The sequence below is a fragment of the Chelonia mydas genome, chromosome 8, assembly GCF_015237465.2.
Source record: "Chelonia mydas isolate rCheMyd1 chromosome 8, rCheMyd1.pri.v2, whole genome shotgun sequence".
NCBI classification, from domain to species: Eukaryota; Metazoa; Chordata; order Testudines; family Cheloniidae; genus Chelonia; species Chelonia mydas.
In genome coordinates, this window is record NC_057854.1 from 84831878 (window position 1) to 84850274 (window position 18397).

The window sequence follows — 18397 nt, forward strand, 5'->3', positions numbered from 1 at the left end:
TTTTTTTTTTTTTTGATAGTGTGGAGCAAAAATTAGGCTTATAATAGAAACTCAGTTGTAACCTTACTCTGGAGCAACTAACACTACTTCGTAAGAAAGCAGAACAATGATACTTCTTTACGATGGGAGCAAGAAGTCTTTAAACCATGATTTGAGGATTTCAGACAGATGTTATGGGTGTACTACAGGAGTGGGTGGGTGAGGCTCTTTAGCCTGCAGTGTCCAGGAGGTTAAACTAGATGATCATAATGATCCCTTCAGGTCTTTAAGTCTATGAGTCTACAAACACCATTTTGGCCCATGCTACTTTAGCTTATGTTAAACACTTACTATATCTGTGTGAGTAAGAAGATAACATCCATTTCTGGATTGTAAATTATTATTAAAATGTAATTCACCACATGCTGCATGGCACATATGTCAGTTCACAATGCACTGTACATAGTTGACTTGAAACACTTATCTGCTCACTACCTTTCTGAGTGTTATATTTGACAATATTGCTAAAGTCTAAGGGCTTGTCTACATGGCAAGTTAGTGCACGCTGTTGATTTACACCACGCTAACTCCCGGTGTAGACAAGCCCTAAGTAGCATAGTTTCACTGTCTAAATAGTTTAGCTTGATATTGTATTAACACCTAAACTAAAAACTGCTGGATTTAGATGTAAAATTGGCTTAAATGAAGGAAAATATGGGCAGGTATTCCAGCTTTCCCAAGTAGTTCTGCCAATTCACCTGTCCTGATGTGCAACATCCTGATTATTGCTGTCATCACCACCTCTGAACATTCCCTTGCTAATGAATACTCGTAATAATATTGCTCAGTGTTTCTGACTAACGGTGGGCAAAATATTCATACCAAATGTCAAACTAGAAAGTCACAGCTGTATCCTTTTCATAAGGAATTAAAAATTTTTTTTTCAGAAAATAAGTTGTGATCTAATCCTTGTTTTGAACATTGGCCTATAAAGATGTAAGACAATACATTTAACCCACTCTGCTTCCTAGCATCCAAACAATTAGTTTTTTATCAGTTAAGTTCTGCAGCACTGAGAGAAAATAGAAACTGTTTATCCAGAAAATCTTGTAAACAAGAGCCAAAAAAAGACTGTTGCACTCTGTATGTTTCAGTTAAATAGCACCATTATCACAATTCAGGTAGCGAAAGTCCTAAGTGTATCCCCACATTTTTGCTAATCATGTGTTCGAAGGGACTCCAGACTGTAGTAGTGGCCATGTTCCAAATCATAATGTTTTGTACATTGTCCAAGTTGTTTGAGGAAATTTGCAGAGCACCTGGCTGCATCCGCCTCATTATTATCACTAATCATGTTTATTACAGTAATGCCTAGGGGCCAACCAAGAATGAGGGCCTATTGAGCTAGGACCAGTACAAACACAGAATAGCACATAGTCCCTGTCCCAAAGTGTACATGAAAAAGCAATCTGGTTCTTAAAAGAAGAATTTTAATTAAAGAAAAAGTAAAAGAATCACCTCTGTAAAATCAGGATGGTAAATACCTTACAGGGTAATCAGATTCAAAACATAGAGAATCCCTCTCGGCAAAACCTTATATTACAAAAAGACACAAACACAAGAATATACATTCCATTCAGCACAGCTATTTTTACCAGCCATTAAACAAAAGAAAATCTAATGCATTTCTAGCTATATTGCTTACTGACTTTTTACAGGAGTTCTGAAGAGCATTCCTGATCTGTTCCCGGCACAAGCATCACACAGACAGACAGAACCTTTGTTCCCCCCCTTCCAGCTTTGAAAGTATCTTGTCTCCTCATTGGTCATTTTGGTAAGGTGCTAGTGAGGTTATCTTAGCTTCTTAACCCTTTATAGGCGAAAGGGTTTTGCCTCTGGTCAGGAGGGATTTTATAGTTCTGTATACAGAAAGGTGGTTACCCTTCTCTTTATATTTATGACAGGAGAGGTCTTGTGCCATCATTATGAAAGGCACACATATATCACACACATTCAGAAAACATATCTAAAATGCAGTGGTTAGAAAGCAAATTCTGACCTGAGACACACACACCTCCCATTGTATTTAATGCCATTTTAAGCTGTTTAATTTCTTCCTGATAATCTACCTAATAAGTATTTGTAGCTGTTTAGCTTTCTGACTTCTGTGGTATTTGACGCTCTCAAATATTCACACACGGAAGATAAAACTTATTTTTCTTGGAACAAAAGAAAGGATTTCTTGGAAATTCTCAGGTCTTCAGTTTTATATCCTTCCTTCTTTCTTTACTCAGGCAAACTGCTTTTGATTTTGCAGAGAGTTTGTCTGTTTAATGATTAAAGGACAGTTTCTCATGCTGATATGGAAATTAAAAAAGACTATGTAAGTGCTACTCAGTATGAATTAGGGTTGCTGTTTCTGGCCCAATGCAAGAAATCAGGAGTTGGACCCTTTTAAGACTTAGTAAATCTTTACAAGAATACATTTATGAATTGCAAATATGCTGTGGTAACATGAACTAATTTTTTCTCTAATATTAATAATATAGATTAAGATGAATGTATCATATTTTGGCAAACACGACATTTTACAACTGATGAAAAAGCATTCATTTTTCCCTAAACAAATTGAAATATTTTGTAAAGATTTATAAATCTCCATAAAGAGACCAATTTTTACTGTGTCTGGCTGAGTATAGGTTATAAATGACATTTCTTACTGCTGTAAAGACCTTGGTGATTTTCATATTAAGACATCCCAAAGACTTGAAAACTGCTAATGTTTGACTTCCTGTTTCAATGAACTATAAAAAAACCTGGTCCCTTTTAAGAAAAATATGTTTATTTTGAAACATTGGAGAGTAATTTGCTTACCAAAAGAAAAAGTGAAAGAAACCAAAACTTAAATTTTAATGAAATCTGGCAAAGTAAAAGATACTTTTTTGATATTTACAATTAATTTCACAAAAATGTTTGTTTAATCAGACAGTGTGGCTAATCACACAGGTGAAATTGAAAGTTACTACCACTGAATGATAGTGTAAAAGTTAATAAGTTCAGCTCATAATCATTATGCTCATGGTAGTTATAATAATTTACTGTCCATACCAAATCTTTATAAGCATTGTAATTAAATATAAAATGCACATTAGAATTATAATGAGTAATTAGGGCAACATAACTAATATGCATAAAAGTCCCAGAGCTCATTAAAATGTTAAAAGACAAAACCTGTTCTAGCTAGAATTTTTGCATATTTTCTGTAGCTGTCTGAATGCCTATGTACCTTGTGCATTGTTCTTCCTGTTCTTTTATAAATTATGCATTAAAAAACATACTGAAAATCTTTGGTAGAGCAGATTCAGTATTACCTTATCCGGTTTCCAGTTGGAACATGAGATGCTGAATCTCGTTTCTAATGATATCCCACCAGCATAAAGGCCTGGTTTATCAAAAATGGGATAGTGCACTTCAGATGCATGTAATCTGAGCAGGAACAAATTATGGAACAAAGAAATATCAACATAAATAGCAAAAATGTCATCTCCACTCTTTGTTTAATTTATTTGTTGTTTAAGCACAAGAGAAGACCGCAATGTGCAATGGACAGGCAGCTGTAAGAAGAGACTTTCCTAGCCAAGTGAATTATGATCCATCCAATCATTTTACTAAAATGAAACCAAACAGGTCTGTGACAAATGCTTTTCAAAAAGGATTTTGTCTACTTTACTGTTCATTAAGGGATACACTCTGCCCGTGCTGCACATATCTAACTTTAAGTGTTGTAGGAGTTATACATACACACTAAGGAGACAATAGATCCATGAGCCTCTACTACTAAGCACATGTGATGTTCATGCTCAATTGTGATTGTGATGTTGGGAGCCTTTGTGTAGCACAATGTGCAATCTGATTGTGCCCCAGCCCAGGTTCACACGTCATCCAAAGTAAGGTTTAGTGCTAGGTGTAGTTCTCCACACTGACTACTAGTAAATCTCAGGCCCTCTGCATGCTTGCCCCCTTCCTTGCAAGAATGCATGGCAAAAAATGGGTAGGAAGTGAGTGGTGAATGGGAGACCATAGGGGTTTATGCAAGCACTAAATGACTAATTCTCATCACAAGCCTTAATTTGGCAACTAGGCAATAACTTCAAAGCCATACATCAGCACTGTCATTGATACAGGATAAGGGTCCTGTCCTGTTTGTCACTGTTATGCTTATTTGTGCAATACCACATCTGTCTTGTGCAGTACAGGATAAGAGAGGCACATAGTCGAATTCTGCCTGCCTTCAGCCCCATGCACTACCACTGTCAGTGATTAATTTTCAAGACGATTACACAGCAGGGGGTCAGTACGGAATTTGGCCTCACTACATGTGATCATAAAAATGGGCACGTCATTGCATTTTTCCCAAAATATGATATGCAGTTTTAAAACTGACTTCATTCTCAATTAGTGGAAGTTATTGAACTCTATTTCTACCAATAATATAATTATTCCTATAGAATATAATTGAAATAGCCAGTGCAGCCTAAAAAAGTACACATTCCTCGAACCCCTCCTCAAAATAACTGACATCACCAGAATATGTGATGGTGTTGGTTACTGGAAAGTTTTGTCTCTTATTTAGCAAGACCTGCACAATTCATCATGCAATTGTAAAACTCATGGCAATAAAAACTTTACGGCACCCCTCATCCTTACTTACTCACTTCATAAGTTCAGCCTACCAAGGGGCCAGTCCTATAAAACTGTCATTGGTATATTTTTTGTTTTACTATTTGAATGCTTGATGCTGGTTGTACCAGCGAGTTCTGACTGTCTCCAGCTACCGCCTTCTAGTCAGGCAGCTATGTGTTGGGATTTCTCAAGGGTCAATCAGGGCTGAACAGTTTTACTGCTCTTATCCACTCTGCTTAAGTGATAAACTTAAAAGTTCATCAATAAGGCCCTAGGTTTTTGTTTGTTTTTTTGCTGGAAATTAATCATATATGTAAGTTTCTTTGAAATCCCATTCACTTATGTACAGAGTAAAAGCTGAACTTGTATTCACATACTTTGCTGAGTAAGGATGTACCTGAATCATGACCTAAGGGAAGGAGGGTACGTCTGTAAGTTGAGTCACAAAAGCTATATGCTAGAACTGATGCATATACCAGTGTTATAGAATCCCCTTTTTCTTCATATTGTTACTTCATCTAAATGTTAATCATATTCTTTTACAATATATATATTTTAGCAGGGAATAAACTAATTTCATTATTATAACACATGAGTGATTAAAAATTCTTGTGGAATATCACTATTATTTTTATTATTTTCATTTACTGTAAGGAAAGTATTAGCTATTCAGTTAGTGTTTTTTCTTGTCACAGAAGGACTCAGAGCAACAGAATGTTTCAGGACAATGAGCAATGTCTAGGACTATCGACTTCTAAAAGCTCAGACTTTAATAAACTCAGAGAACTAGTAGCTAAGGTCCCATTGGAAGACAATATAAGGGGAAAATGTGTTCAGGAGAGCTGGCAGTTTCTCAGAGGCAATATTAAAGGCACAACAGCAAACTATCCTGATGCAAACGAAAGATCGGAAGAATAGCAAGAGATCAATATGGCTGCATCAGGAGCTCTTTAATGACCTGAAAATCAAAAAAAAAAAAAAAAATCATGGACAAATTGCTAAGGATGAGTATAAAAGAATAGTACAGACATGTAAGGACAAAATCAGAAAGGCTAAGGCACAAACTGAGTTTCACCTAGCAAGCAACGTAAAAGGCAATAAGAAGAGGTTCTATAAAGACAAAGAGAAAGACAAAGGAAAGTGTAGGCCCTCTAGGTAACAAAGAAGGAGAACTAACGGACAACATCAAGAAAGCTGAAATGTATAATGCTTATACCTAGGGAGGTGGTGGAATCTTCTTCCTTAGAAGTTTTTAAGGTCAGGCTTGACAAAGCCCTGGCTGGGATGATTTAGCTGGGGATTGGTCCTGCTTTGAGCAGGGGGTTGGACTAGATGACCTCCTGAGGTCCCTTCCAACCCTGATATTCTATGATTCTATGATTTTGCTTCCGTCTTCACTAAAAAGGGTAATTGTAACTAGATGTTTAACACAATTTATAATAATTGCACATATTGCAATAGGTTACCTGTCATTTGGGAGTGACCATTGGGATGTATTTATTTATTTTCAATTTCCTAACCTGTGGCTATATAAAATTTCAGCAGTTAGTAAAGGAGGGAACACAGCAAAGTGTTACTGAGGGCAGCTGGACTTTCCTAACAGACAGAGAAAGAGGGATCACTCTCTGAGAAAAGTTAATAGGCAGCAGGAAAAGTGCTTGAGAAGGAAAGTGAGTTAAACGAAAAAGATAAGAAATATTTCTCTAAAAATACTAGCAGGATTTTAACTCCTGGTTTTAACTTCTCAGCATGAGCCTCGTGGAACACCCCAGTTGCTAAAGGTTTTTTGTTTTTACTCTTGACCGAAGCGGTAGCAGCATAGAGTATGACCAAACCCCCTGCGATCACAAGCCACCCGGACCACTTATGAATGTTGGTCTCTGAATGTGCCATTGAGAGGTGTGAGAATCCTGAAAGGTGGTATCTTCAGAGAATCAGAATTATAAGAAAGGCATCCACAGTTGACTTAAATACAAACTGATTAAAAAGGAGAAATATGCAGAAGCAGTTGGTGGTGTTCAGCTGAGGAAGTAGATGTCTGCTTTTTGTGTAACTGAGGGAAGTTAGGTAAGGGGTCTAGGGGTAACAAACAGATATCGTATTTAAACTGTTTTCATTTGGTTGAGTACAACAGAAAGAAGTTGGGAGTCTGTTTATTGTCATCAATCTGGAATTTGGTCTGGATTCTGACCCCAACTCCAGTCCTTTTACACTGCTGTGATGGCATATATGGTCCTTACAGGGATGCAACAGGCCCAGGGGAAATCCCTCTGCACAGTAGCAGTTTCAGGCTCATGTAAGCACTATGCTGCCTCACCTTACATGCCTTGGCGTGGGGGTGGGAGTGGGTGAATTAGAGATAGGAGAGGTTATGCTCATAGTGTTTCGTGCTACGGCAATTCTAAGCTGCAGGACAACCCAGAGAAACCCAGATACAGCTTCCAAAAAATAGAGTCATCCTGAAAGCTGCTTTAACTTATGCCAGGAGCTATTTCAGTTTCCCTGGTAGCCCAGAATTGGGGCAGCACAAAGGTGGCATTTGCCCCCAGTCTCAGAGTGCACCTTCTGTGCTGCATCTCTCAGCAGAGACAGTACAGATTCTAGTCCCATGAGGGTTACTAGTTTTCACTACACATATTAGTATGCTTTTCTGTAAAAATGTGGTCCTGATTTTAAATCATGGTAATAGTGCATGTAAATTGAGAACGCCTTTTTATTGCACAGTTGAAAATCTTGTCACTACCAATTAAAGAGAATGGACTGATTCATTCACGCTCTTGTTATCACGGGGAAGAGACAATTGGAGAGAGTGGTTATGGCTTCTGAAATTAAAGGAGAGAAAAGATCTTTTGGTGGCCTTCTGAAGCCAGTTCACAGTGTGCTATGTATTGGTATGGAAAATCATACATTCTGTTCAATCCCATCTAAAATTTTACTCTCCTGTGTGTTTTTATTAGATGCAGGGCTACATCCTCATATTTCTAGCATCCAGGTTTTCTCTTCCCAGACTCCAAATTAATATAAAATTGGATGAGCTCTCTCACATCTCTGGAATACTAATTAATAGTTAATATTTTAATAAATGGAAGCCCAGCGAGATTGTGTCCAAAGTCACACAGGAAGTCAGTGACAGAGTCATTAACAGAACCCAGTCTTCCCAGTCCTGTACTTTAAACACACCATGCTGTCAAACTACAGTGTCTAACTGCCTTTAAGGTCCAAAGATCTGGGACAATATATGGGATTGTGATACAGAGGCTCATTTCTGGTTCACTGCTTTATGTCAGTAGCTCCTCTCAGGCCTGACATGCTCACTATACTTCACACACTGTGTCATGATATTTATATAAAAGGTGACATGTAATATATGGTTTGAAATCTAATAACTCACTGATCATTAATATTCTTATGTGATATATGTAAATATATTTAAACCACATATGTCGAGGGAGTGAGTAAATTGGTTTGCCCTAGACAAAGGAATGTGCTTTTGCTTCTCTGGTTAGCCCGGTCTTCAGGCAGAGACAATGAAGGCCCATTTACATTTTAGGTAAACAAAGCTATCAAGCTAACAAGAGGCAGAGGAGACTGTTTCCAGCAGCAAAGAGAAACTTTATGGGGAGGGGGTCTGAACCTGAAGTGATATGCAATTGACTCAACCAATTGTATACCGTAAAACTGTATTATCAAAGTTTTATCGAGTGAGATGTTGTATGATAGCCTATGATACACTGGTGATTAATATCTTTGTAAAATGTATGTATTAACACTATATGAGGAATTATGGATTGCATTGATATTAGGCTTTCCAGTATGTGTCCAAACTGAGGGAAAACAAGTGTTTCCCAGGGAGGAGGGAATGTCACAGGTGTTTACCTGTCTCCTATGTAAATTAAGTATGGTAAAATCAAAACAATGGAATCTCCATTTACATATAGAGGGATGAGAAGCCCCCAGGAAGGGGAAAAAACAGCATGAGGTCACCCTGCCACTTGAAATAAGCTCACTGAACTTTGGAACATATAAGCAGAGCCAGAAAGCTGTTTTAGCATCCATCACTAGAGCGACACAAGGGAACAGAGCTCTTGAAAGCTGAGAAAGCTGGGTCCTTCACCCAAGGGGGAGAGGGGGGACAGCAGTTGAAATCTCTGTATAGGTGAGAAACCTGCTTAGAAACAGATATTTCACCTAGGAAGACAAGGGAAGCCAGCACCTTATACTTCCGTAGAAGTTCCTGACTGAGGGAAAGTCAGCCATGGCTGGAAAGAAGATAGACTGGTGAGAGAAATGATCTTGACCAAAGCCTGTACTTTGCTAGATTAATGTTAGATTTTTAGATGCATGTTTTCACTTTTGTTTGCTTGTAATCCTTTCTAATGTTACTCCTCTTACTTGGTATCACTTAAGCTATGTGCTATTTTTAATACATTTGTTTTATTTTTACTATAAACCAACTCAGTGCTCTGTTTCAAAGGAAGGGTGTATTTACCTCAGTTAAGTTAATACACTGTATTGCGCTTTTGTCTCTTTAAAGGCACAATGAACCATATTATTTCTCTGACCTGTCCAGGAGAGGGCTGGACATTGCAGAGCACATGGTTTGGGAGAAATGTAGGGCTGGGAGTGTGTTGGAGTCACCTTGCTGGTTGTAACCGAGGCTGGTGGAAGTCCGAGTAGGGCTGTAGACAGGCTACTGGGGTCAGAGCTGCTGAATCAGGGCTGTCTAGAACAAAAACACTCAAGGTGTGACCTGCATGCTACACTAGCTCGGAGCATCCCAGGCTGGAAGCTACAGCAGCAAAGCATTGGGTTACAGGGCAGTGACACAACCCTTTGCAGGTCTCGATTGCACCCCCCCAAACCCTGTGACAGGGACTCAGTCCAGTTGTCATTGAAGTCAATGGAGAGACAGACTCCCAGTGACTTCAGTAATAGCTGGATCATGCCCTTCACTGGCAATAATTCTTGCCAGGTAAAGTGTCCTTTTAAATATTTGTGAATATACTTAGGGGTAATTTCTGCATTAGTCACTGTATAGGCTATTTTAAGGGTCTACAGAAGTGGATACTGCATACAAATGCTTGTTTCCAGACATTTTATTTTAGTACATCATAATTCTACTTCATGTACTTTTAACGAGATTCACATATTTTTGTTTGTACTTAGTCATGTCCCTATTGGCACATAAAATAGCATTATGAAACTGACCAGCCTATGTAAAGAACTTCCTCATGAACCTTCTGTTTAATATAGATGTTCCTTTTTTTTGCAGTACTCGGCTTTCATAAAAGATTATGGCCTCTTAAAATGACAAGCTTAAAGATGAGTGTTGTTATGAAAAAGAATGGAGGGAGGAGTCATTTCACCTATATATATATAACTAGTTTAAAGCAACATCTGGAAAATTGCTTGAAAAACATGAATGGAGTTTTATTTATAAGTTGTATGGGTTTTTTTTCTGTTTTTAAATATAATTTATATGCATCATAAAATGCTATGAAAATATAAAAAAAGTCTAAGAAGGCGGCAATTGCTTATCTGTTCATGTTTTCCCTTTGTTAAACTATTTCCTGTGCAATTTTGTGGTGTTTAAGGTTGGATTTTCCTGAAAAATTGAGAAATTGGCAATCACTTATCTAGATTAGATTAGATTAGGATGCAACATTTATGTGTATAGTGAATTATGGGAAAAATCAGACTTGTTGTGAAAGTGAGTTCTACCTTTAATATGTACAGTCCACATTTTACACTCTTTTGGTTTAATCCTGAATTCCTTAGACGGGTGAAAATCTTAGCAGAGTCTGTGGGCATTGTGTCATTTTATACATTTAGGGCCTGCCAGATGGGGTTTGTAGAAGTCCCTTAAGGATTATGTATGTTTATAGGGTACATACTGTTTTTGGTAAGAAATTTAAATATTTTTGAATAATTCCTAGTGCAACATGCAGTGGGCACTTGTTTGTTACTAACACAGGATTATATGTTTGTTGCCTGATACACACAGCTAAATAAAAGCTGTATATTATATTCTACTTTCAGGGATAACTTCTTTCATATCCAGTTTGAGAAATGTGGTTAACTGTGAGTAGTCCTGTCACAAAAATCAAATAGGAAAGTGTTGATCCATCAGACATGAAAGTGACTTCAAGCATCCTGTAGAAGAAATGAAAAAAAAATCTGTAGTGATTTTTCTTTTAAAATTTGCGCTTCAATTTTTTTTCCAGTCGCCCCCACAATTCAGGAACTTAAATCCAGTGGTGGGATGCTAGGAGGTAATGGACTGATAAGATGTGAAAGTGCAGGAGTTCCTGCTCCAGTCTTTGAGTGGTACAAAGGAGAGAGAAAGTAAGTAGCCTGCATGTATTTATTCTATATGTTATACACTGATACCAGTCTAATGCTGTTCTGCACATTATAAGCTTTGTGATATAAAGAGAGGCATCAGTGGAGTTTGGTGTAGTACTAATGTTCAGTTGATTTACAGTAGAAAAATTATAATGAAGAAACAGAATACGGACAGGGCTTAACTTCTAAGATTGGGTCCATTAATGTGTAAAGAAGCATTTAAAAGATGCAGTCAGTGTATCTTGTGGATAGCTTTGGTTATCATGAGCCTGATTTTAGATTGTGGGCCTAATATTTGATTCCCAATCCAGTCTCCAAAGTCTTTTCAGTTTTCCAGTGTACTTGTACTCACATGCAAACAGATCAGATGTTTCAGCACATCTGAGGAATACCTGATATATCTTAATGACACTGCATTGAACATTGGAGTGCTCCCTACTAAAGCCAATGCCTGGGTATCAGACATAGTGCAGGAGCCAAGTTGTGTGTGCAAATCAAAGTGACTGAAAGAAACAATCCCAGCAGCATGGGAGCCCTGAGAATCCCTCCCCCCTACTCAGAAGGTGAGAAGGAAGGCACTACTGGGACGAGACATCATCACAGCCTCTCTGGAGAATGAGGGATGAAAGCCTCCTCTCTCTCGCAGAAACCAAGTGAAACATTGGAAGAGCCCTCTCCCAGCATTAGGATGAGATGAGGAAAAGCCCAAAATTCCATCCAGCAATGAGAAGGAAAAGATTATGCACCATTGTCAGATACTATGGTAATGGAGGCTATATACGTGCCTAAGATGGATAGAAAAAAAATCACAAAAAATGGGAAATTTTTACTATCGTAACAGTATTTACAGACAACTTCCGTTTTGAAAAAAAGGTTGTTCAACCAAAAGACTGGGCAGTGGGGGGAAACAAGTTCTGCCATTTGTGGTCTGAGAAACAGATCCCCAACTTGTGTGAATTGCCATCACTCCGCTGAAGTCGGTGGAGCTAGGATGCTCTATGCTAGCTGAGAATCTGGTCCAGGGTTTACTTTCTCTCGTCTTGCACGCTGAAAATCAAAGTGTTTTTCATATTTGTTTTTAGTCAGTTTCATTTTTAGATCCTTAATGCTACCTAGTTTGAGTATCCCTCTCCTCCAGGACATCTTTATTTATTTAAAAACAACTGCTTTCATTGAGATATTTTTAATGTGAAAACTGTTTTACAGCTCTTAAGTTTATATAAAAGTTTATTTTTACAAAAATTTAAATATTGGGGCAAATTTAAGTGGTCAGTGTCTGTTTAAGGCATATGCCCAAGGGGACAAAGTGAATGTTTAGCTTAGCTTTTGGAATTTCCGGACTGATAAGTGCTTGCTTTCTTAACATTAGCTTCCCATTAATGCTAGGATTTAACACAGAATATTAATGGGCATTCTTCATCAAAAACAATTAGTCAGAACATTTCTGACTGGCCAGCTGCTCTTCTTTAGATTTGTTCCCCTATAGGAGTATTACCTGCTCCCTTTGCTGCACAACTTCACAGAATGGTCATGAATACTATATTCAGATGAGTTGCAAAGTGTTTTTTCAATGTGGTGCAACTGAGACTTAGCACTAACAGTAGCAGAAGATTATCTTCTTTTGAGGGAACCCCATAAATCCTGCTCCCAAAGGTCCACACTTTGTCTCTCTCCGTTTATTATACCAAAAAACTACCGTTAAGTACGAGAAGGTATTTTGTTTTTTTTACAAGCAATGTTGCGGTACTGTTTGCATACTTCATAGAGTCTGGACTCAACTGGAGACTCCTGATTTGATGTCAGTAATATCCATTAAATTCATGGATCTGACTGATTCCCTTATTTTTATGTATGAACTCAAGTTTCATGAGAGCAGTAAGACACAACAGGCAATGCATTTCAGGACAATAAAGTCATTGCCATCTGCCTTTTGCTTCAGTTATTATATCACCTAAGGCTTATTTTAATCACCCAGAAATGCACTACTCTATTGTCTCTTATTGCTTAAGTATTTTTAGTACATGCTTATGTTAAGTCTAATGGTAAATAGTATTTTTGTTAAAATGTTGTTTATAGACACACTGCAGATACTGAACATTTGCAAAGATTCTAGTATTTCTGAACAATGCAGAACCTTCCCATTTTCAAGAAAGTCACTTTTTTTTTCTCATACATTGCTGTGTTTCCCAATAATACCCCTGCAAGTGTCATCTCTGGAAGATGAAAAATCTACACAGTACTATGCTGGTAAAGCCAATTCTCTACTCGTAACGCACAACTGAGAAATGTCAATTTTCAAAGGCAGTTCAGGAAAAGACTATGCAGAGCGGTGAGCAGATTATTTATAGGCGTGGCTGAAGTCACTTGCCAGAAATGTTAGGGGCCAATTCAATTCCTTCTGAAGTCAATGGAAACACTTCCATTCCCTATAATCAGAACTGGATTGGACCCTAAATTTAGTGCTGAGTGAATTTAAAAACAAAATTGAGTGTTGAGTGAGTTTGAAAAAGACCCAAGAATATCTGTATCTGAAATAACTGGCTGTTGAATTTACAAACTGTTTCATTTACTTGGATCTAAACACAATAAAAAGTTGCCTTTCAAGGCACTAGGCACCCTGGCATCCATTCAAAATACAGTCCATAAGATAAGGGCGGAGGGGAACAGTCACAAACCCCCGCTGCATAAAACAACTAGTCGGGAAAATTAAAAAGTTGCAAAACAAATTGTCAATAAGTCCCTATCAATAAGTTCCTCTCAAACCCCAACCCATCCACCCTTTACACGCGTCTTTTCAGAAAGATGCTTCATGCTCTGAAGGTCAACAAATTCAAGCTAGTTTGGATCAAGGTGAGGAGCAAATCCCAGTATAAAAAAACCTTCACACAAAACATTTCATGGGAAGTTCCATCTTCTGTAGGCTAAGGGATCTCCTCTTCACTAGGAGGGTGGTGAAGCACTGGAATGCGTTACTAAGGGAGGTGGTGGAATCCCCTTTCTTTGTGGTTTTTAAGGTCAGGCTTGACAAATCCCTGGCTGGGATGATTTAGTTGGAGATTGGCCCTGCTTTGAGCAGGGGGTGGGACTAGATGACCTCCTGAGGTCCCTTCCAACCCTGATATTCTATGATCTCCAGTTCAAGCACCATATTAATATCAGCTGTAACATGTGGGACAAGAAGAAAAGTCGTCTCTCAGTTAGTCAGGTCTTAGACCATTTAGAGCTTCATCTGTCAATACCAATACCTTAAACTCCACCTGGAAGCCAGTAGTCAGCCACTGCAGATCTCAGAGCACTGATGAATGTGTGTACCATAAAATATGAGATTCCATTTAATATACGGGACAACACATTCTGCAGAAACATTCAACTCATGAATTAATTTAATTGGGCTGGAACCGCCTGGAGAATACAGCTGGATGAAATTTTTCAGACAAAACTTTTTTTTTTTTTTTAAGAAAAATGCAGATTGTGGCCAGTTGAAATATTTTGCAAATTTGTTGCGAATTTGCTAATTGTTTCAGTTGGGGGAAAAAACAAAAAAAGTTGAAAATGTTTTGTCTCAACATCTTCTAAATGAAATGTTTAGACTTAGATTCAGAACAATTTTGAATTTTTACTTCAATTTTACAAATTTTACTTCAACTTTATTTAATTTTTGTAAGTTAAAAAAATTGATAATGAAATTTAGTGTTTTAGGTTGAACAAAATGTTTCATTTCGCCAGAAACAATATTTATTTTACTTTTTCAATTTACCAAAAAATTCAATTTTTTTTCATTTCAGGTTGACCCATATCAAAATATTTTTCTGATTTTTCATTTTGGCCACCTAACTGAAAAATCAGCTCTTCACACAGCTCTATTTGATAACGAGTTTTTCATGAGATTTCCTGTATTTGTACTTTAAACCCTGTCTAAAAACCCAGATGACAAAATTGGATAAAAATAGAGATTCAAGGGATTTGTGGAGGATTTATCACTATATTTCAAAATCTCAAAATAAGGATTGGTTTGAGCTGCGCTCTGGAACAGGACAAAGATTTTTTGGCAGGAGAGGTGGAGTGGGATTTTATTTTATCCTACCGATCCACACTGACACATTTTTCACTTTGCCTACAGTACAGGGTTAAACCTTTATGAGGGAGGCAGCCCAAAGGTCTTTAATCTAAAAATATTAATTCCATTAAAATTGATAAAGAAAACAAAACATACATTTCAAATAACCTAATAAAGACTAAAATCATTATAATGGTCTAATAGATTATAGTAACATTAATTGATTCAAATTTGAGACTAAAGATAAATACTCCTTGGGGCTAATACTGATGCGTGATCTTCTGTAGTCTGTTTCTAGGTATAATACCTGGAATAAAAGTGAGATCTTATTATACTGGAAGGCCTCAAGTGCGATATAGCAAGGTGAACGAAAAGATGATGTACTGCATTCTCTTAAAGTGCAGTTGCTCTCTGAAAAGTGACTTGGTAAAAATGGCTCGAGTTATTTTATTGACTAAGATACATTGTTGTAAGCAAAAATGACAATGAACAGGTCTTGCAAACACCACACAACACTGAGGAGTGAGGATCCTAAAAACAAAGGCAGCAGAATATAAACTTTCATTTCCATGGGAGGTTTCAGAGTAGCAGCCGTGTTAGTCTGTATTCGCAAAAAGAAAAGGAGTACTTATGGCACTTTAGAGACTAACCAATTTATTTGAGCATAAGCTGTCGTGAGCTAAAGCTCACTTCATTGGATGTATTCCACTGAATGCATCCGATGAAGTGAGCTGTAGCTCACGAAAGCTTATGCTCAAATAAATTGGTTAGTCGCTAAGGTGCCACAAGTACTCCTTTTCTATTTCCATGGGAGGCCCTGTGATATAGTAGAGTCCTGGACTGGACCCAGGAGACATGAGTTCTGTTCCTGGTTCTACCTCTGGCCTGCTGGATGACCTTGTGCAAGTCACTTTGACCTCTCTATGCATCAATTTCCCCATCTTTAAAGTGGATATAATGATAATGACCTTTCCTTGTAAAGCCCTTTAAAAATGAAAAGTGTTATATAAAAGCTAGGTAGTATTATTATTATTTATTTAAAAATAGATGTTTCTAGCCTTATAGTTGCAAAGAAAGCCTTCTAAATTTGCACCATGTTAACCAGTACAGTGCTGTTTTCCTGGTCTGCAGACAGACAGCTTCTGTGCCTTTATTGCTGCTCAAAGCTTTCTCAAACAGTGGCCGAGGGATCGATTTTAGTGTTGCTGTTCAGAAATCTGGAGAAAAGTAGTGAAACTGTCCCTCTCAGTTGCATGTGCTGCTGCTTGAGAAAGTTATGAACCACCGGCAGATACAAGCACTGGAGTTATTTGTTGAAGAGAATGACATGAAAAGGAGGATGAGGGTAGAGTAGGAGGAGACTCTTGAGTGGGAGGATTGTGGCGATAGAGATAGAAAGCTCATGTTCCATTCCAGCAGCTTAAGGGGAATGAAACTTCATATTCCTCAGGCTCCTTTACTTGCTGGATACAAATGATGTAGACCCCAATGGAGCCTAGAGGCAGCACTCTGGTAGGAATCCCAGGTCTCCATCCCTTTCCCAGGAACAGGAGAGCTGGGCTTATAGTCAGCTGGGTATCATCCTAAAATAAATTCACTCTCTCATACAGAAGTTATGGGCTTGATACAGAAATTATTGGTGAAATTCCATGACCCACCCTAAATGGCTCCCAGGGCCTAAAGGGGCACACTCTGCCTCCATTCCCCAATAGCAAGAGCAGCTAGTTCCCGCTTCACATCCAAGGGACTGGTACAGTGGGATGAAAGGTGAAAGAGGAACTTGGGAGCACAGAGGAGCATCGAAGGGTAAACAGAGTTAAGAGGTACAGATAGGGGAAAACCACCCTTAGAGGACATGGGAACTGAGGGCAGCTGTGATAGCTGAGGGAGCTGTGATAGACGGAGAGGAATTTGGAGGTGGGAATAGCCTGGAGGATGGGTTGGAGGTCACAGAAATTCAGGGGGGTGGGGAAATGACAGGGACAGGGGAGTTCTGGGGCACAGAAGCTGGAGAAACAGCTGGGAAAAGAGGCTAATAGAAACTAGGTGTGATAGGGAAGCTGAAGGTGGCAGAGGCTGAATACACAGAAATGGGACCCGCTGGACCAAACTGGAGGAAACACAGAGAGGGAGATGAGGAGAACAATGGGAGGCAAGACATTAGAAAGGATGATGGAGCAATAGAGATGAGGAGGAGTAGGAGGAAGCAGAGGTAAGAGGAGGGATGAAGAGCTGATGTGGGAGGAAGCGTAAGGAGGATGAGTGAAAGCTGGAGTGGTAGAAACCCAGGAGGACAAAGAGAAAGAGCCGGGGTGTTGCAAATGCTGTGAGCATGGAGAGTAAAGCTAGGAAGCATGAAGGTGGAGGTAGGCAAAGACCAGCATCTACAAGGGCTAGTGGCATGAGGGAGAGAACATGGTGGAAGCAGATAAGAGGGAAGGATGAGAAAGGGAGGAGATACTGAGAGAAGGAATGAAGAATGAGGGAGTACAAAGTAAGAGGGATTTTGTGGGGAAGGAGAACAGAATAAAGGGAAAGTTTTGACTGTCTTAATAGGTAGACTAAAAGCTGTAACCAAAATATGCTGCTGGCAAAGCCTAGGAAGCACAAAAGTCAATGTGGCCAGAAAGCTTGAGAGAGGTCAAAGCAGCTCGCATCACCAAAGTCAGTACTTGTAATGCAGGTGGGCTTTGTGTGATAGAAAAGAACTTGTACTGCTTGGAACCTCATAAGGGTAGAGCCTCATGGCTCTGTGTTGTAGGATCTTTCTCTCCTCTGACCCAGACTTTGTGGACCAAAGACTTTCTCTTGTTTAACTTTTTTGGGGGTTTTTTTTGGGGGGGGTGTGTGTTCAATATTGTCTTCACATCCTTCTATTGTAGCTGCCATGATCACTGGCATCTGTTGGGTTTATATGAAAGCATAAAAGCCTTTAACACTTACATTTGGCAGGTCTGACCACTGGAATGGGCAATGTAAAACCCAATGAAAGGCCCTTCCCACAAAGCTTTCTATTAGCTTCTTTGCTGCTGATCATTAGAGCAGTGAAAATGGTCTTTGCAGCACCAAAGTACTATTTAGTATGTCTTTCAAAATTTCAGTGCTAGATATATGATGCAATGCTGCATGTAAGTTTGGTATTATGTACATGGTACGCTGTTCAGCAGCTAAGTGGTAAGTTTTTGAGGAGCCAGAACTGCAAAGCAGGAGCTTCACAGTTTTTCTGTGGGTGGTGGAGGAAAAGAAAGTTATTTCAGAAGGCAAATAGCCGTTTACAGTAATATGTACTTTTAAAATGAAGGGCCACTTTTTTGCCTTTCGCAAGTCTGGAGG

At 38.6% G+C, this 18397-nt stretch overlaps 1 protein-coding gene across 4 annotated transcripts in view; it reads left to right on the forward strand.

The window, feature by feature from the left end:
* NEGR1 (neuronal growth regulator 1) overlaps positions 1–18397 on the forward strand; it is a 600029-nt gene that overhangs the window by 446613 nt on the left and 135019 nt on the right. For all 4 annotated transcript variants that reach the window (XR_006283270.1, XM_043520871.1, XM_007063440.4 and 1 more), the window contains exon 5: positions 10887–11007. Coding sequence is in view for 3 of the 4 variants with exons in the window: in XM_043520871.1 (XP_043376806.1) it covers positions 10887–11007 (121 nt within the window). In the remaining variant the exon portion in view is untranslated. The remainder of the gene's footprint in view (positions 1–10886; positions 11008–18397) is intronic.